The sequence below is a fragment of the Musca autumnalis genome, unplaced genomic scaffold (assembly GCF_047663935.1).
Source record: "Musca autumnalis isolate F117 unplaced genomic scaffold, ASM4766393v1 scaffold_3, whole genome shotgun sequence".
NCBI classification, from domain to species: Eukaryota; Metazoa; Arthropoda; class Insecta; order Diptera; family Muscidae; genus Musca; species Musca autumnalis.
Window position 1 is genome coordinate 57,256,850 of NW_027411866.1, and position 18,228 is coordinate 57,275,077.

An 18,228-nucleotide genomic window follows, 5' to 3' on the forward strand; every position below is an offset into this window, starting at 1 on the left:
GGATTTGACAGTTGAAATCGAGTGGATTTCGTAAATGTAAACCAAGCATAAAGATTCAATAAAAATGCAAGCCATTGCGGAATAAAAAAGAAAAACACCTTCTAATACTATGTTTACATTTACGAAATCCACTCGATTTCATCTGTCAATTCCTTTGTGTATACGTCAAATGAAAACTCATCTGAAATCGATTGGATTTCATTTGACGTTTGAGCAATGGAATTGACAGTTGAAATCGAGTGGATTTCGTAAATGTAAACATAGTATAATAGGCCGTTTATATATAACAAGGTTAACCCAGTGGGTCTGGGTTTCAAATGTCATTTCCATTGTATATACTTCAAACAAATCCTCATAAAGAAGGTTAACCCTGCAAAAAACTATAATATAAACGCCGTATAAGCCCTCTTTATTGAAATTCAATAATCAAGAATTTACTAAAAACACAGATATTGCTGAATGCTTTGCAGAATTTTTTGCTACAACTTATTCAAGTGCATCTTGCCAAATTAGAGATACATATCCTTATAAATTATCTCAGATTGATGAAATTTACATGCCTTTCTTACAATATCAAGACGTTTCCAAAAGTCTGCGATGTTTAAAACCCGTTAAAAGTCCAGGTCCCGATGGAATACCTAGTTTAATTCTGAAGCATTGTTCAGTTGCATTGTCAACCCCTTTAACTCTATTGTTTAACTATTCCCTTAAATTCGGTCATTTCCCCGCAATATGGAAAAAGTCTTATATTGTACCTTTACATAAGTCAGGCAGTCTGACTAATGTATCCAATTATAGAGGAATTGCAAAATTAAGTGCAATTCCTAAATTGTTCGAAAAATTAATTACTTCTGTAATTTCCCATAAAATTCAACCCATGCTAAGTCCATATCAGCATGGTTTTCGTAGTGGTCTTTCGACCATAACAAACCTTATAGAATTCACATCGAATGTAATAAAAGGATTTGTTCGGCATAATCAAACTGACACAATTGGTCTGTTCCAGTACTGCAAGAATCTACTAATTTTTACTATTTTGTCCGATAACATAAAGGAAAAAATGTTATCGTAGTAAAAAATAGTAACTTCTTGCAGGTTCTGGAACAGAGCAAATATATACAGATTTCAGCAAAGCATTTGATAGGGTTAACCATAGGCTTTTGTTGTATAAATTAGATTATATGGGCTTTAATACTAATTTAGTAAGATGGATATCTTCTTATTTACAAAATAGATCACAAACAGTTTTGTTTGATGGATGTGTCTCAAAATCGATTGACGTGCCATCGGGTGTTCCGCAAGGAAGTCACCTCGGACCGGTTCTCTTTCTTTTATTTATAAATGACTTGTCAAACTCAATAATGCATTCTAGATTGCTAGAATACGCTGATGATGTCAAGCTATTCATTACTCATAAATCGGAAAAGCAAGCTGATCTTCTCCAGAGTGATTTAAATAGCCTTTTTCAATGGTGTAAAATTAACTGTATGGACTTAAACTTAAAAAAATGTAAACATATGTGTTTTTCCAGATCTTCTTCCTTAATAAGGCAATACAATATTAACGGTTCTCAATTATTAACTGTAGCATCATTCGTTGATCTTGGCCTTTTTATGGATCGAAAATTAAAATTTAATAATCATTGTAATTTCTATTGTTAATAAAGCGCATGGAGTTTTAGGATTTATAAAAAGATGGGCCAAAGAATTTTCAGATCCCTATATAACAAAACAACTATTTACGTCACTTGTAAGACCTATATTAGAATATGGTTCTGTTGTATGGGACCCTCAATACGCAATGTATTCTGATAAAATTGAATCAGTGCAGAAACAATTTTTGCTTTTTGCACTGAGAGGTTTACATTGGAATAGCGATTTTGTCTTGCCTTCATATACAAGCAGGTTAAAATTAATTCGATTACCTACATTAAAAAGTAGACGCACAATGTTAAACACTATGATGGTGCATAAAATTTTAATGGGTAATATTCCCTCGGATTTCTTAATATCATCTATTAGAATAAATGTTCCTTGTAGAACAATTAGAAACTATCAACCCTTATTTAGAGATTTCCACCGCACGAATTACTCTATGGGAGATCCTATTAACAAAATGTGTGTAGATTTTAATTCCATGTATTGTAATGTAGACTTTGGCATGAGCCTTGACCTTATAAAATCTAACATAATTTTATTTTTAAATGAATAGTATATAAAAATATATTAGTAAGTAACTAACTAGCTGATGAAGTAAATTCTGTAGCTGGTTTTCAATTTCCCTCTCATACCCCATCATGATGCGGATCATGGTGTGTACGCGATCCCTACGTAAAAGGGAGGTCGCCCCCTCGGTCGGCAGGGGTGGGAAAGTGAGGCGTGGGAACGTTCGAAAAAAAAGAAAAAAAACGGTTGTTTACACTATCTATCAATGTCATATGAGATGTCAAATTTTCTACCTGAGAATGTTGTACACATATGGTCTGTTCCATGATGAAATAATAAGGTGACGTAAAATGACCAGATGATTGGTTTCAATCTGTCAAATTTTTTGTTATTGTGAATAAATTGTATGAAAACGTAAACAAACGTTTTGACATATTGAAGAATTTTTGGCAAAAACAGAGTTGTACTTGTGCTACTTACGTGACCAGTTAAATAAATCTTGGTCTGTTCCTTTACTTTTAAAAATGGTAAAAGTGGCGAATTTCTCTCGTATAAATTGTATGCTTTTTTAAGTAAGGAGACACTTTGCAGGTTAAAAATGGTAAGAAATGATAACCTCAGGCAAGTAAAGGAACAGAGCAATAAGCTTCGTTCCAGTACATCTTTAGGGGTAGTTTACACTATATGCAAATATGTGCAATATTGGGGATTTTCCTTACGCCATTTACTTTGTGCGTCCACACCAGCAAAAATGTAATAAAATTACGTCTCCACATTGCCTGTGTGGGTAGATATGGAATGTTTTTATTTCGTGTCATATGACATTTACATATAGTGTAATGTACCCCTTAATGATAAAAGTGTCAAAAGAGCAAACCTTCGAAAATGAGTTCCACAACAGACACATTTTTCCAAAATGTACGGTAACGGAAAATGGCAGAAACGTCAGAAAAACTGGAACAAATATCAAAGTCGGCGAATCAACCAATCAGAAACCGGCAAACATGTTGCACATTTTTTCTCGCTCAAATTTGTCGTGTAAAAAGTTGCTTAAGAGAAAGCTATTCAGTGCCATTTTTGTTAAAAGAGAAGTGAACATTTTGCAACTTTTTTGGTGTACGGGAACGCATTTTGGGGAAAAATGATCAAAATGTGTTAAATGTGTAAAAACTTTTTAGTTCTGGAACGAAGCAATACTGTGAGTACACACGCTGCGACTTTTGATGCATGCATCACCATTTTTTTTAGCGGTGTTGCAAAAAATAGTAATGATGGAGGGAATAAAAATGTACGAAATGTATGAAATGTAAAATTTCATGACTCATCATTTAATTCATTAATATCATTTAGTATGTTACAATTGGTCTGTTCCTTTACTTTAAAAAATGGTAACAGTGGCAAAAAATGGTAAAAGTGGTGAACTGGTCTCATATAAATTGTATGCTTGTTAAAGTAAAGGAACGCTTTGCAGATTAAAAATGGTAAGAAATGGTAACCTCAGGCAGGTAAAGGAACAGAGCTAATTATTTAATGTACATTATGGACATGGTACAAATACACAGGTAGCCGCATCGGCAATTGTTGGTAACATAAGGTGTCAAAATTTGACATCAATTCAATGCAGTTGACACATTATGTTACCATCAGCTGGCATGATAATGCTACCTGTATTATTGTACCATGATTATGGATTTAAAATAATTGGTCTGTTCCAATACTGCAAGAATCTACTAATTTTTACTATTTTTTTCCGATAACATAAATGGTATGTTCCAGTACTGCAAGAATCTACTAATTTTTACTATTTTTTCCGATAACATACAGGAAAAAATGTTATCGTAGTAAAAAATAGTAGCTTCTTGCAGGTTCTGGAACAGAGCAATAGGGAAAATTGTTATCGTAGTAAAAAATAGTAGCTTCTTGCAGGTTCTGGAACAGACCAAATGTAATAAAAAATAAAAGGAATAAACTTCCTCTTTTATTTGATAAGTATGTTGTTAGTTTTTTATTGCCTTCATAGTTGAAACTGAATTGATTGTGTTCCAAATGTGTTTTTAAAACATCAAAATGCGAATTGCAAAAAAAGGAATTTAATTTTTTGAATCGATTGGATTAATATTGACGCCGTACAATTTGTTGCCCAACATTTCGTAAAAAATGTCAATAATTATAATGCTAAGTTTACATTTACGAAATCCACTCGATTTCAACTGTCAATTCCATAGCTCAAACGTCAAATGAAATCTCATCTGATTTTCATTTGACATTTAACCTATGGATTTGACAGTTGAAATCGAGTGGATTTCGTAAATGTAAACCAAGCATAATTGTGTGAACACCCAAATCAATACAAAGTAATTGTTAGACATCGGATTTTTGCATATTTTTGAAATTTCAACCATTTGTAACTACGTTATTGTATAGAATTATATCGTTTCATTGGTAGAAATTCGATGTCTTATTGAAAATAATCAATAACACGTACAAAGCTCCAGCTTCTATTGTTTAATAAACGAGTTATTTGCATTATAATTTTCAAAAATATGTAAAAATCCGATGTCTAGTAATTGTTATCCTTACTCTAAAGAAAAGTAAGAAAAGTTTTATTATGGGTACTTTACACGATATGTTTTTTACATATGAGTTGTCACTTCTCCCATACAAAATGTATATGCAAAGTGACAACTCATATGTAAAAAACATATCGTGTAAAGTACCCATTACCTGTATCTCGTAGAATGGAATAACCCGAATGTTGGAAAATACATTTTTACCCAACAATGTTTTTCCAATAATTTTCAAAAACATGGTTGTTATTTACATTTGTCGAGAAATATTAACAAATATTTGTACCTGTTTCAATAATTTTGATTTAACAATTTATACCTACATTCATTCAACAATCATAATATGTATGTAAAATCGTACATGTTTGTTACAAAAATTACGCTTCTTATGCCAAGTTTACACTTACGCTCCAAAATCCACTGGATTTCACGAAATCCTGAAATACACCCCGGTGTTTACACTTATTTTTTTTCTTGATTTCAAGCATATCACAATAATCAAGGTAGATGCATATGCGCAGCTGATCGAACATGAATTCTTAAAACAAGCTGTTGTAAAATGAATTAGTCATCAAAAATATACGACAATATAGAACTTTACAACTTTATTTCGAAAATTATTGTAAAATTATCTATATATCGTATTAATTGTGTATAGTACTAACAAATGAAAAAATAAAAAAAAATGATTTTATCGTTGAGGCATCATAATAATAAATTTTGATAGGTAAAAGCTGTGTTCAGAACCTGCAAAATACTACTACTTGCAGTAGTTTTCCCGTTTAGTACTAAAAATACGTTCCCGTACTCCAAAATGTAACAAGATTTGCACTTAAAATTTGCAGGTTAAAAATGGTAAGAAATGATAACCTCAGGCAAGTAAAGGAACAGAGCAATAAGCTTCGTTCCAGTACATCTTTAGGGGTAGTTTACACTATATGCAAATATGTGCAATATTGGGGATTTTCCTTACGCCATTTACTTTGTGCGTCCACACCAGCAAAAATGTAATAAAATTACGTCTCCACATTGCCTGTGTGGGTAGATATGGAATGTTTTTATTTCGTGTCATATGACATTTACATATAGTGTAATGTACCCCTTAATGATAAAAGTGTCAAAAGAGCAAACCTTCGAAAATGAGTTCCACAACAGACACATTTTTCCAAAATGTACGGTAACGGAAAATGGCAGAAACGTCAGAAAAACTGGAACAAATGTCAAAGTCGGCGAATCAACCAATCAGAAACCGGCAAACATGTTGCACATTTTTTCTCGCTCAAATTTGTCGTGTAAAAAGTTGCTTAAGAGAAAGCTATTCAGTACCATTTTTGTTAAAAGAGAAGTGAACATTTTGCAACTTTTTTGGTGTACGGGAACGCATTTTGGGGAAAAATGATCAAAATGTGTTAAATGTGTAAAAACTTTTTAGTTCTGGAACGAAGCAATACTGTGAGTACACACGCTGCGACTTTTGATGCATGCATCACCATTTTTTTTAGCGGTGTTGCAAAAAATAGTAATGATGGAGGGAATAAAAATGTACGAAATGTATGAAATGTAAAATTTCATGACTCATCATTTAATTCATTAATATCATTTAGTATGTTACAATTGGTCTGTTCCTTTACTTTAAAAAATGGTAACAGTGGCAAAAAATGGTAAAAGTGGTGAACTGGTCTCATATAAATTGTATGCTTGTTAAAGTAAAGGAACGCTTTGCAGATTAAAAATGGTAAGAAATGGTAACCTCAGGCAGGTAAAGGAACAGAGCTAATTATTTAATGTACATTATGGATTTAAAATAATTGGTCTGTTCCAATACTGCAAGAATCTACTAATTTTTACTATTTTTTTCCGATAACATAAATGGTATGTTCCAGTACTGCAAGAATCTACTAATTTTTACTATTTTTTCCGATAACATACAGGAAAAAATGTTATCGTAGTAAAAAATAGTAGCTTCTTGCAGGTTCTGGAACAGAGCAATAGGGAAAATTGTTATCGTAGTAAAAAATAGTAGCTTCTTGCAGGTTCTGGAACAGACCAAATGTAATAAAAAATAAAAGGAATAAACTTCCTCTTTTATTTGATAAGTATGTTGTTAGTTTTTTATTGCCTTCATAGTTGAAACTGAATTGATTGTGTTCCAAATGTGTTTTTAAAACATCAAAATGCGAATTGCAAAAAAAGGAATTTAATTTTTTGAATCGATTGGATTAATATTGACGCCGTACAATTTGTTGCCCAACATTTCGTAAAAAATGTCAATAATTATAATGCTAAGTTTACATTTACGAAATCCACTCGATTTCAACTGTCAATTCCATAGCTCAAACGTCAAATGAAATCTCATCTGATTTTCATTTGACATTTAACCTATGGATTTGACAGTTGAAATCGAGTGGATTTCGTAAATGTAAACCAAGCATAATTGTGTGAACACCCAAATCAATACAAAGTAATTGTTAGACATCGGATTTTTGCATATTTTTGAAATTTCAACCATTTGTAACTACGTTATTGTATAGAATTATATCGTTTCATTGGTAGAAATTCGATGTCTTATTGAAAATAATCAATAACACGTACAAAGCTCCAGCTTCTATTGTTTAATAAACGAGTTATTTGCATTATAATTTTCAAAAATATGTAAAAATCCGATGTCTAGTAATTGTTATCCTTACTCTAAAGAAAAGTAAGAAAAGTTTTATTATGGGTACTTTACACGATATGTTTTTTACATATGAGTTGTCACTTCTCCCATACAAAATGTATATGCAAAGTGACAACTCATATGTAAAAAACATATCGTGTAAAGTACCCATTACCTGTATCTCGTAGAATGGAATAACCCGAATGTTGGAAAATACATTTTTACCCAACAATGTTTTTCCAATAATTTTCAAAAACATGGTTGTTATTTACATTTGTCGAGAAATATTAACAAATATTTGTACCTGTTTCAATAATTTTGATTTAACAATTTATACCTACATTCATTCAACAATCATAATATGTATGTAAAATCGTACATGTTTGTTACAAAAATTACGCTTCTTATGCCAAGTTTACACTTACGCTCCAAAATCCACTGGATTTCACGAAATCCTGAAATACACCCCGGTGTTTACACTTATTTTTTTTCTTGATTTCAAGCATATCACAATAATCAAGGTAGATGCATATGCGCAGCTGATCGAACATGAATTCTTAAAACAAGTTGTTGTAAAATGAATTAGTCATCAAAAATATACGACAATATAGAACTTTACAACTTTATTTCGAAAATTATTGTAAAATTATCTATATATCGTATTAATTGTGTATAGTACTAACAAATGAAAAAATAAAAAAAAAATGATTTTATCGTTGAGGCATCATAATAATAAATTTTGATAGGTAAAAGCTGTGTTCAGAACCTGCAAAATACTACTACTTGCAGTAGTTTTCCCGTTTAGTACTAAAAATACGTTCCCGTACTCCAAAATGTAACAAGATTTGCACTTCTCTTTAAACAAAAATTGCGCCGAATAACACCCTCTTCTCCTGTTTTCTGCCATACAATTTTGGCCTAGTAGAAACTAGCGGCATTTTCATTGGCATCTAAATACAATAGTTAATACGTTGATTTTGACTCTTCTGCTGGAGTTTTTGAAATTTACGTCATTGTCCGTTCCCGTATTTTTTAAGAAATTTGTATTGGGAAGCAATTTTTGACAGTTCGCTCTTTTTTCTAACATTACCATTAAAAAAGTACGGGAACACAATGAAAAGTAGAATTGTAACAAAGTAATTTAATATTTTTTCACATTGTTTACAAATTCTGATACTAAAATTTTTTGTTGCAGCAATTGACCATCTACCTTGTTGATTGTGATACGTGACAAGTGTTGCAACTTTTGGTACTTTTTTATGCAAACGCAGGGTTGTATGTCATGTGTACTGCGATTTCGATGTTGATTTCGCTGAAATCACGAAATTAGATGATTTCATTTTTGTATGCGAAATCATGATAAATTTTGCTTGATTCCGCACGAAATCACGAAACGCGTTCGAAATCACGAAACGACGCCGAATGTAAACCAAACATTACAATATTACGAAAAAATGCAACCCTACAAGTACGAAAATGGTGATGCATGCATCAAAAGTCGCAGCGAGTGTACTCACAGATATGGTATGTTCCTTTACTTTTAAAAATGGTAACAGTGGCAAAAAATGGTAAAAGTGGTGAATTCCTCTCATATAAATTGTGTGCTTTTTAAGTAAAGGAACGCTTTACAGGTTAAAAATGGTAAGAAATGGTAACCTCAGGTACGTAAAGGAACAGAGCAATAGTGTGACCACCATGAAAATTTTCATCTATCAAAATGATGTTGCAACTCATATGTATATTTTTCATTTATGGGTATTTTACACGATATGTTTTTTACATATGGGTTGTCACTTTTTATATACAAAATGTATACGCAAAGTGACAACACATATGTAAAATAACATATCGTGTAAAGTACCCATTAGGGAGCGCTCTATTCGGCTATGTATTTTCGTATGCAGTTGAGAAATAAATTATTGGAACAAAACAATTTTACCAAAAAATGAAAAAATAGGTAAAGAAAACGAAAATGTGAGTGCGATTATAGCTTTTAACAAATATACGAAATTGTATGCTAGTGTGAACGCAAAAACTAAAAGTGGTGTGATCTTTCACAAACGTAAAGGATGTCGAATGGATAAAAGAAGAGACATTTCATATGACATTCATAGATAGTGTAAGCACCCCTTAACCCAGAATAAATAAAATGCATTTACAATGGTACATGGTTTAATAATAAAGGTTAGCTAAAGCTTCCTGTCAATTTAAATTTTTTTCTTTCGACTGTTCCTAAAACGTCAAAACAATATACACAAAATTTCAAGAAAATCATTGACATTTCCTCCATTTTCATCTCCAAATCAATGGTGATGACAACTTAACGATAATATCGATACCAATCGATATTTTAAAACATTTACCCCCATTATTATAAGTCTTCTTTTGTTATAGTTTGGATTTACCGAACAGATTTATACCGTTCCGGTTAACTTAAAGTTGAAAGTGATGATGGAATTTCAAGGAGGAGCTTCTTTTCATTAACTTTCAACGTTAAAATTATATTTTTAATGCCTCCAAATAAGTTTATTTTGCATTTTCAAATCCATCAGATAGTAAAAGAACACATGTAATAATGGCCCTTAATCGAAAATATCTAATGTAGATATTTTCGATATAATGTTTTAAAATATCGATTGCTATCGATATTATCGTTAAGTTGTCATCGCCCTTAATTTGGATACGAAACTGGCGGAAATGTCAATGATTTTCTTTTTATTTTACCGAAAAATGTGTGCGTGTGACTACGGACTTATAGTGCGGTTACACTACAGTTTTTTGCCGGGTTAACCCACTTTATGAGGATTTATTGCTTAATCTGGTCAAATCTGACCAGATTTGCCATACAAAAATTATATCCTCTCACGACTGGGTTTATTTTAAATCCGGCACAAATCCACCAAAAATACAGTGTTGTATTCGGCATTTGTGCAAAAAAATCCAACTCTACTCAAATAGTACCAAAAGTTGCAACTGTTTTTGCAACAGAGTTTGTCGTGTTTTACACGTCTACGATTGGTCGCATGAGATTTTATGGAGTTAATAAATCTAAAGTTATTTGAAAATCATAGAATTATTTATTTTTTTACATTAGACACTTTTTTAACAAAAAGTACGCCTGATACCATGATACAAAAATGTATCCCTGTGTGTAAAATATACCAATATGACCCAAGAGGGGACGATATCTCATACGAGAAATTGTAAAAGTGTAAAACACGACTTTATTAGTTATTTTGTATGTATACGTAAACAAACATCAGCTGACCGTTTATATCCTCGAAAAGCTAAGTGTAACCAGCAAAGATTAACCCACTGGATCTATTAAACCCAGTGGGTTAACCTTCAATAGTGTAACCTGGGTATTACTTTCTTAGGCGGGGTACACACGATCAGTTTTGACTGTCGATTTTTCGGAATTATCGATAACTGTCCAACCGTCCAGCAACCACAAAATAGTTTGTGGTTGCCTGATGACTGACAAAAGTGAACGGCCACACTGACAAGCAACCGATTATTTGAGCAAAACTGACAGTCAAAACTGATCGTGTGTACCCCACTTTACACACACATATCCGAAAAGCAGCGAAATTTCTATTTATTTCAATGGATTTCAGGTTAGGAGTTTTTATTCCGATAATATCGATAGGCAAAACTATCTACCGATATTGAATTTTTAAATAACAATCGATATTATCGATAGTACCATCGATTTTTTGCCAGGTCTACTGCAGGTAGTCGGAATATCGAAAGTCGACTTTTTAAAGTCTTCTTCGATTTTTTTGACGTTTCAAACTAAATAATCGGCTAATCGAAAGTCCAGTTGCGTATCCATCATCATATTACATTTTGTTTATTTCTTTTATTTCTTTAAATTGCAGCAAAGACAACGGGATGCAGGATGTGACAGCTAGAGTTTTTGCTGCAATGCAAAATCTTGACATTACTGCTTTAAGTACATATCCTCAAAATGAAATAAGACCAGTTTTGCCGGCTCTTGTTCGTATGAGCCTGCTTTCTCCTCTAGACAACACCAAGTCGTCCATGGAATCACGTAAACAAATTTTAGCGGTTCTCATTGGCATTGAAGTGGTGAACAGCATTGTTTCGTATTTACAAGTTAACTACCATGAATTGGAGCAAGAACTGAAGAAGGAACTCCAGGCCCGCCAAAAATCTATGTATTACGATGGACAACAAGAATTCGGTCTTCAAACCGGAATAGCACTTGGCTTTGAGAGAGCTGATGTGACACGAAAAGTAAGAGTGGTATTGTCAGAGATTTTCAACGTTCAGTGGCAATTGTCGGAACAGAAGTCCATTGTGCATTCAGAAATATTGGATGATGGAATTTACTTAGAAGAAGTTGTTGATATCCTGTGCATTGCTCTGGCAGAATTGCCATCATTGTTGAATATACTGGAATTAACCGATACGCTGGTACAAGTTCCAAACGGCCACCGCATAATTTGTGCATTGGTGGCAAATTTCCCTGACTGTTATCGGGACGTTGTAACACATGTAATTGTCAATTGCGACGAGGAGTCTAGTGAGGGTAAGCAGAAGTTGGCGCTACTAATGGCACTGAGTGAAATAAATCCCACACAGGCTTTGTCGACAAGAGCCATATGTGTTGAAATAATGAAAGTTCCCTCATTTATGCTAAAATTATGTCTGAAATATCCGCAGGATCTGGTAGGTATCGGGTTGTGCCTGTAATAGACAAATGCTGTTTTTACTTTCTAATCGCCCTTTGATTTTAGATTTCTTTTTTGACCGGAATGCTATTGGGAAATGATCAAAATGTAAGGACATGGTTTGCTGAATACATACATGCTAGTCAGAAACGTAAAGCCGATGCCTTGGTAATGGTGCGAGCAGAACTCTTGCAACAATTAGTGGTTATCATACAGATGGCCAATCGCAGCACAGAAGGTGCAGTTTGCAATGGGGAAGACTACACAGTTCAAGGGGCAGTTATTATGCGCCTATATTGTGCCCTGCGAGGAATAGCTGGTTTAAAGTAAGTTTCTATCCCTCTATTTCTGTTTAGGGCGAATGCTAACACTTACCTATTTTATGTAATTTCAGATTTAATGATGATGAAATCAATTCACTTGCCCAGTTAGTCACAAGTCGGCCATTCCCAACACCTTCCGGCATGCGTTTTGTTTCACTGGCTTTGTGTATTTTGATTGCATGTCCTTCTCTCGTGTCAACAACAGCTCTTGAAAATAAGGCTATTGAATGGTTACAATGGCTTATAAAAGAAGATGTATTCTTTGGTAGACGTTCTGATGCTAGTACTTCATTAGGCGAAATGTTGCTCTTACTCGCTATTCATTTCCATAGCAATCAGATATCAGCTATTGGGGAACTAGTGTGTTCTACATTGGCCATGAAAATACCAATACGACCAAATAGTACCAACCGAATTAAGCAGGTTTTTACCCAAGATCTGTTTACCGAACAGGTAGTGGCTTCGCATGCGGTTAGGGTGCCCGTCACTCCCAAATTGAATGCTAGCATTCCAGGCTACCTTCCAGTGCACTGTATACATCAATTACTCAAGTCGCGAGCCTTTTTAAAGCACAAAGTTCCCATTAAGTCGTGGATTTATAAACAAATATGCAACTCAGTACGTCCTTTGCACCCGGTCATGCCAGCGCTTATAGAGGTATATGTTAACACATTAATAGTTCCCAATCCCCAGGGAAAGGTTAATGTTGATCATATGCACAAGTCTTTTTCGGAAAACGAAATCTTGCATATTTTCCGATCCAGTGGTCACGGCTCAAATATGATTGGCGAAATAATTTCTGTTCCTCGATCTGGAATGCTGTCATCTAACGTCACATCCACTGATAGCGAGGATTTATCGAAATATCAAGTTCAGTGTCCACTAACGGCACAGCTTTTGATGCTCTACTATTTAGTACTGTATGAAGAAACACGAATAACTAACTTATCTAACGCTGCCTTAAGTGGGCGTAAACTTAAGGAGTACACAAACAGCTTTCTTTCGGAACTACCGATGAAATACTTACTGCAAAAGGCGCAGCAGTATCACAACGATTACATTGGAATTTTCCACCCACTTCTAAGACTCATCGTATCAAATTATCCCCATCTAAGTATGGTTGATGATTGGCTGGAGGAGCATTGTAGTCATTCCAACAGTCAGCGTATTGTGCGTTCTTCATCCAGTTCGAGTGTAAGGCTTCAACAGTCACTAAAAACGATCAATTTTGACAAACTTGATACAGAGCCTGGCAAAGCCATACCTATTTTAAGGGCCTTATTAAAATTACCTGCGGAAGAATTGGCTCAAAACGCCGATGTAATTGTACGAAATTTGCCAAAAGTATTTAGGCGACAGGTGCCACGTTTTATTAAGAATTTATATCTCGACATTTGGTTGCGCTTGAACGGAGTCTTGCCCATTAGCTTTTGGCGTAAATCCCTAGCCTCGATTATGGCATCTGAAGATTACGTACAACGCTGTTCTCTTGTCATGGAAAGCATACTGGATCCTCTACAGGTTCTACGTTGCGGTCGTGAAGTATTTCAATGCCCACATACTTTAATCATATTGTTGCGTATTCTGCAAGGCAGTTTGGCAGCTTCAAAGGCCCATCTCAATATACAAATGCAATCTAGGCAAATTATCGACAAAAATGGACAGGTGCAGGTCGATACTGACAGAGAAGAGTTGAAAACGGCTCTCATTGCTTCACAAGAGAGTGCAGCTGTTCACATTTTATTAGAAGTTTTGGCCGACATGCATGCCAATAGCACGGACCGAGTTGCATCTCTCGAACTACGTGAAACTCAGGGCATAATTTGCTCCTTTATACATCAGTCATTCATATCGGAACCGTCACTCGCCAAGCTTGTCCATTTTCAAACATATCCTCGCGAAGTAATACCGATGATGGTAAAGGGTGTCCCATCAATGCATATCTGTTTGGATTTCTTGCACGAATTCCTTAGCATGCCAGAGATGGACAAACAAATATTTACCATTGATCTGACATCACATTTGGTATTGAAATATGCCATACCGAAGAGTTTAAGTGTCTCAAAGTTCTGTGTTAACACCATCCAATCTGCGCTTTCTCTTTTGTCCACTGAAGCCAAATGTAAATATCTGCGCAATATTCTGCCATCCATAATACGGTTTGCCGAAGCATTTCCAATTTTAACGGACGATTGTGTAAACATTCTAATGCTTTCGGGGCGCAGCCTCTACGCACAGAGTACACTGGGTATTAATTCAACACAAATGCAATTAACCGCAAATTCGAGACATAAATGTTTCAAGGAAGCTCCACGGTATATAGCACTGATAGAAGAAGCTTTTGAAACACTCATTTCAAAGATAATTAATAAAATAGAATTGTATTGACGTTTTCCTTTATATAATAGTGGATCTGTAAGATCTTATTTTTTTATTTGTAAAATATACATAATGACTAGACATCGGATTTTACCATGTTTTTTATTTATTATCCGATTGGACTCAAATTTTGGATCTAGGCCAATTCAATATTAAAAATATGCAAAAATATACAAAATATATGCAAAATATACAAAAAAACATATGCTAAATATGCAAGTGTTTTTTTGACGAAAATTGTCATTTAAATATGGAAAAAATGTGGAAAATCATCAAAAAGCGTTCTAAATTAAGTTTTTTGTCTTTTAACGACGTTTTTTACGTTTATTACGTTATTGAGACTCTCCAGATATTCCGCAGAAATCTGGACAAATAGGACTTAAATCAGTTTTCACAAGGTGAGAAAATGTCAAATAACCCAGCATTCCTATTACAACATAAGTTGCATTTCTATACAAATTCGTTCAAAAACTCAATCAGAAATGTCAAAATCAACGTGTCTAAACATGGTAGAACAAACCTGGTAACCCAATGATTACACATGCAATTAACTTGCAGGCAGTTGTGTTTACATATTATAGTCGAAGCTTCAATTTTTTCGAACTGACACTTGCATGTGTAAACGTTCGGAAAAAAAATTGAAGTTACTTTCAAAGCACTTACATTGATTACTGACAAGGAAATTTTGTCGGCAGTGAGGTTGATAGTTGCTGTGGCAGTGAATATGTATGAGTGTATTGGTATTTTTCGAACTGTCACTTGCATGTGTAAACGGGGGGTTAGGCGAGTTTACTTGCGGCAATTGTCTGTACGGACCAAATATTGGTCTGTTCCAGAACTGCAATAATCTACTAATGTTTACTATGTTTTTCGATAACATAAAGAGAAAAATGTGAGTAGCTTCTTGCAGGTTCTGGAACAGACCATATATTTGCGTTTCTTTTATTATTTTCCGCATTTAAATGTACGTCAAATTGGTCAACGGCGAGATATGCAAATTCATAGTAAGGGTCTTTTTCACATCGGTTATGCACCTATTCTATCTGTTTTTTTTTTTTCAAGATATTTCCTAACATCCGGCTAAAACTTTAAAAATAGCTAAAATAGTGAAATTATACAATTCCCTATAGGAATATTTTATACCCCTAACGAAGAGAAACTACCAAAATGTAAGCCATGTCGGTTCGATAATTGGTAAAATCCTTCAAAATAAGTACCGAAAGTCTGTAATATCAAAGGGTGCAATATCAAACGATTTTCGAAAGAAATGTTTTATACATAGTAACTACCAAATTTGAGCAACTTCAGTTGGATAATGTGACTAAAACCTCGCTTTATCTCGTCGTGATATGAATTTTGGTATACTACAGCGGGTCTACGACGAATATTTCCCGGAGATACATGCATTTTCTGAAATTCTGGATCTAAAAATGTTTTGTTTGTATACCTAACAGAGACCAAATACTAAATTTCGGCCAATTCGTATAGATACTGTGGCTATTACCTTAAAATGTCGAAAGACGGGAGGTACGTTCTATGGAGGTTACAGTCAAAAATATTCGATTTACAATTTTTTGTTGCCGTGGCATTTAAAAAAATATATATAATGGATCCATACAACCCTATACGCGATAATAATAAATATCTATTTGGATTTCAAAATTTCATGCTAATCTAGAACAAGGCAAATTTATATAAGGTAGTAGTGACCACTAGCTGCATTTGTACTTTTTTTTGTAAATTTGGTTTTCAAAATGTAATAGGGTCTCCTCATGAAATTTGCTACCATAAAATACTTATTTTCATCGTAAACGGGTAATAACAATGACCTGCGACAGTTCTGTATGCTTTATATTTGCATTTTGATTCAAATTTGTTCTATTTTAGAGGATTTTTAAAATGTATTTATGTTTTTCCTTAGAAAATATTTAGATCGACCCCATTATTCAATATTTTTTTTTTTTTGACATTAAATTTTCAATAACGACAATGTTGTTTTTGTAAATTTGTTAGTTGTTGTAATTCATGCATTTACCTTATATAAATATGCCTTGATCTAGAATATATGCATTTTACAGCGTTTTCGATGCATATTTCGATGTGTATCAAGCGAAATGGCAAATTAAATTTGTTGGTAACTTTTTGGTAACATTTTCGGAAAATTTTGGTAGACAATTTTTTTACCCAGTGGTTATAACTTCAATTTGAAAGTATACTTTCAAAGCAGTGAATATGTGTGAGTGTATTGGTATTTTTCGAACTGTCACTTGCATGTGTAAACGGGGGGTTAACCCACTAAACAATTGTTGCCGAGCGCTCTGATGGTAGTCCCAATTTACATTTGGTCTGTTCCTTTACTTTTGAAAGTAGTAAAACCGGCAAAAGTAGCAAAAGTTGTAATCTGCTTCCATATGAATTTTATGGTGTCTGAAGTAAAGGAACGCTTTTCGAGTAAAAAGTTGTAAAACTTGAAGATTCTTGCACGTAAAGGAACAGAGCTATTAGGCGAGTTTACTTGCGGAGTTTACTTGTATATGGTAACTCTTTCCCTCTCAACGCCCTCTCTCACCCACAAACTGACAATTGCCGCAAGTAAACTCGCCTAATGTAAATTGGGACTTAGATTTTTTAAGAGTTTTTCCAATGTATGATCAGAAAATATTCCGATTTCTCAAAATTTCCTTCAGAAGTTGAACCTATTATCAGCCATTTTTTTAAGGAATCTCTGCACATTTTCTTGTGCTTGTTTTCGAAAATCTGCTAATATTCTGCACATTCTCTGATGGGAAATTTTGATTCGTTTCTCTTTCTCGCTAGTAAATTCCCAGTGAGATTATTTTAAGAACTACAAAGACAAGGTAGAGTTTTTGTTTTGTTTACATGCTGTGATTTGTTTTTTTTTTAGTTATTTAGCAGCTGTTAATTGACAAAGACGTACCGGAACAAGTTACTTTGTGATTTAAATCGCAAAATAAAATTGTAAGTTTGCAAACACATAATTGAATAATCAATATTTTTAATTATTTATTTATTTATTGAAACATTTTGTAAAGTAAGCCTGAAGGCCAATTAGTTTTACAATATTCATAAGAAGAGTTCCTACTCCAAAATATAGTAATATAAATAGTGTATACAAATTCATATATAAATACAAGTTATTTATAAGCTAAATGCATAAAGCTAAAACTACAATTTAAAGTTATAAATATGTAATTGTTTTGCCTGTTTATTTAATATAACACATTAATACAACAGGATATGTGAGATATTCTCGTATGTTGATCTAATGTATAGAAGAAAGCGCTTTCGAAAAGTAGAAATAGAGAAATTCAACATTTTTAGATTATTGGGAAGGGAATTGAAGTGACGAGAAACTCTAACTTGAAACGAATTATCCATTCGTCCATAATTATATTTTAGAAAAATCAAATTAAAGCATTC

The 18,228-nt window shown here is 33.6% G+C and overlaps 1 protein-coding gene across 2 annotated transcripts in view; it reads left to right on the forward strand.

Moving 5' to 3' along the window:
• IntS2 (integrator complex subunit 2) overlaps positions 1–14,875 on the forward strand; it is a 186,632-nt gene extending 171,757 nt beyond the window's left edge. The window contains exons 1-4 of one of the 2 annotated variants that reach the window (XM_073978853.1): positions 11,090–11,210; positions 11,270–12,083; positions 12,152–12,411; positions 12,480–14,875. In XM_073978853.1, coding sequence (XP_073834954.1) covers positions 11,283–12,083; positions 12,152–12,411; positions 12,480–14,796 — 3,378 coding nt within the window. In that variant the 5' untranslated portion in view covers positions 11,090–11,210; positions 11,270–11,282 and the 3' untranslated portion in view covers positions 14,797–14,875. Of the gene's footprint in view, positions 1–11,089; positions 11,211–11,269; positions 12,084–12,151; positions 12,412–12,479 lie in introns of those variants that run through there. The other variant, XM_073978852.1, reaches the window with a different exon arrangement.
• The last annotated feature ends 3,353 nt before the right edge of the window (positions 14,876–18,228 follow it).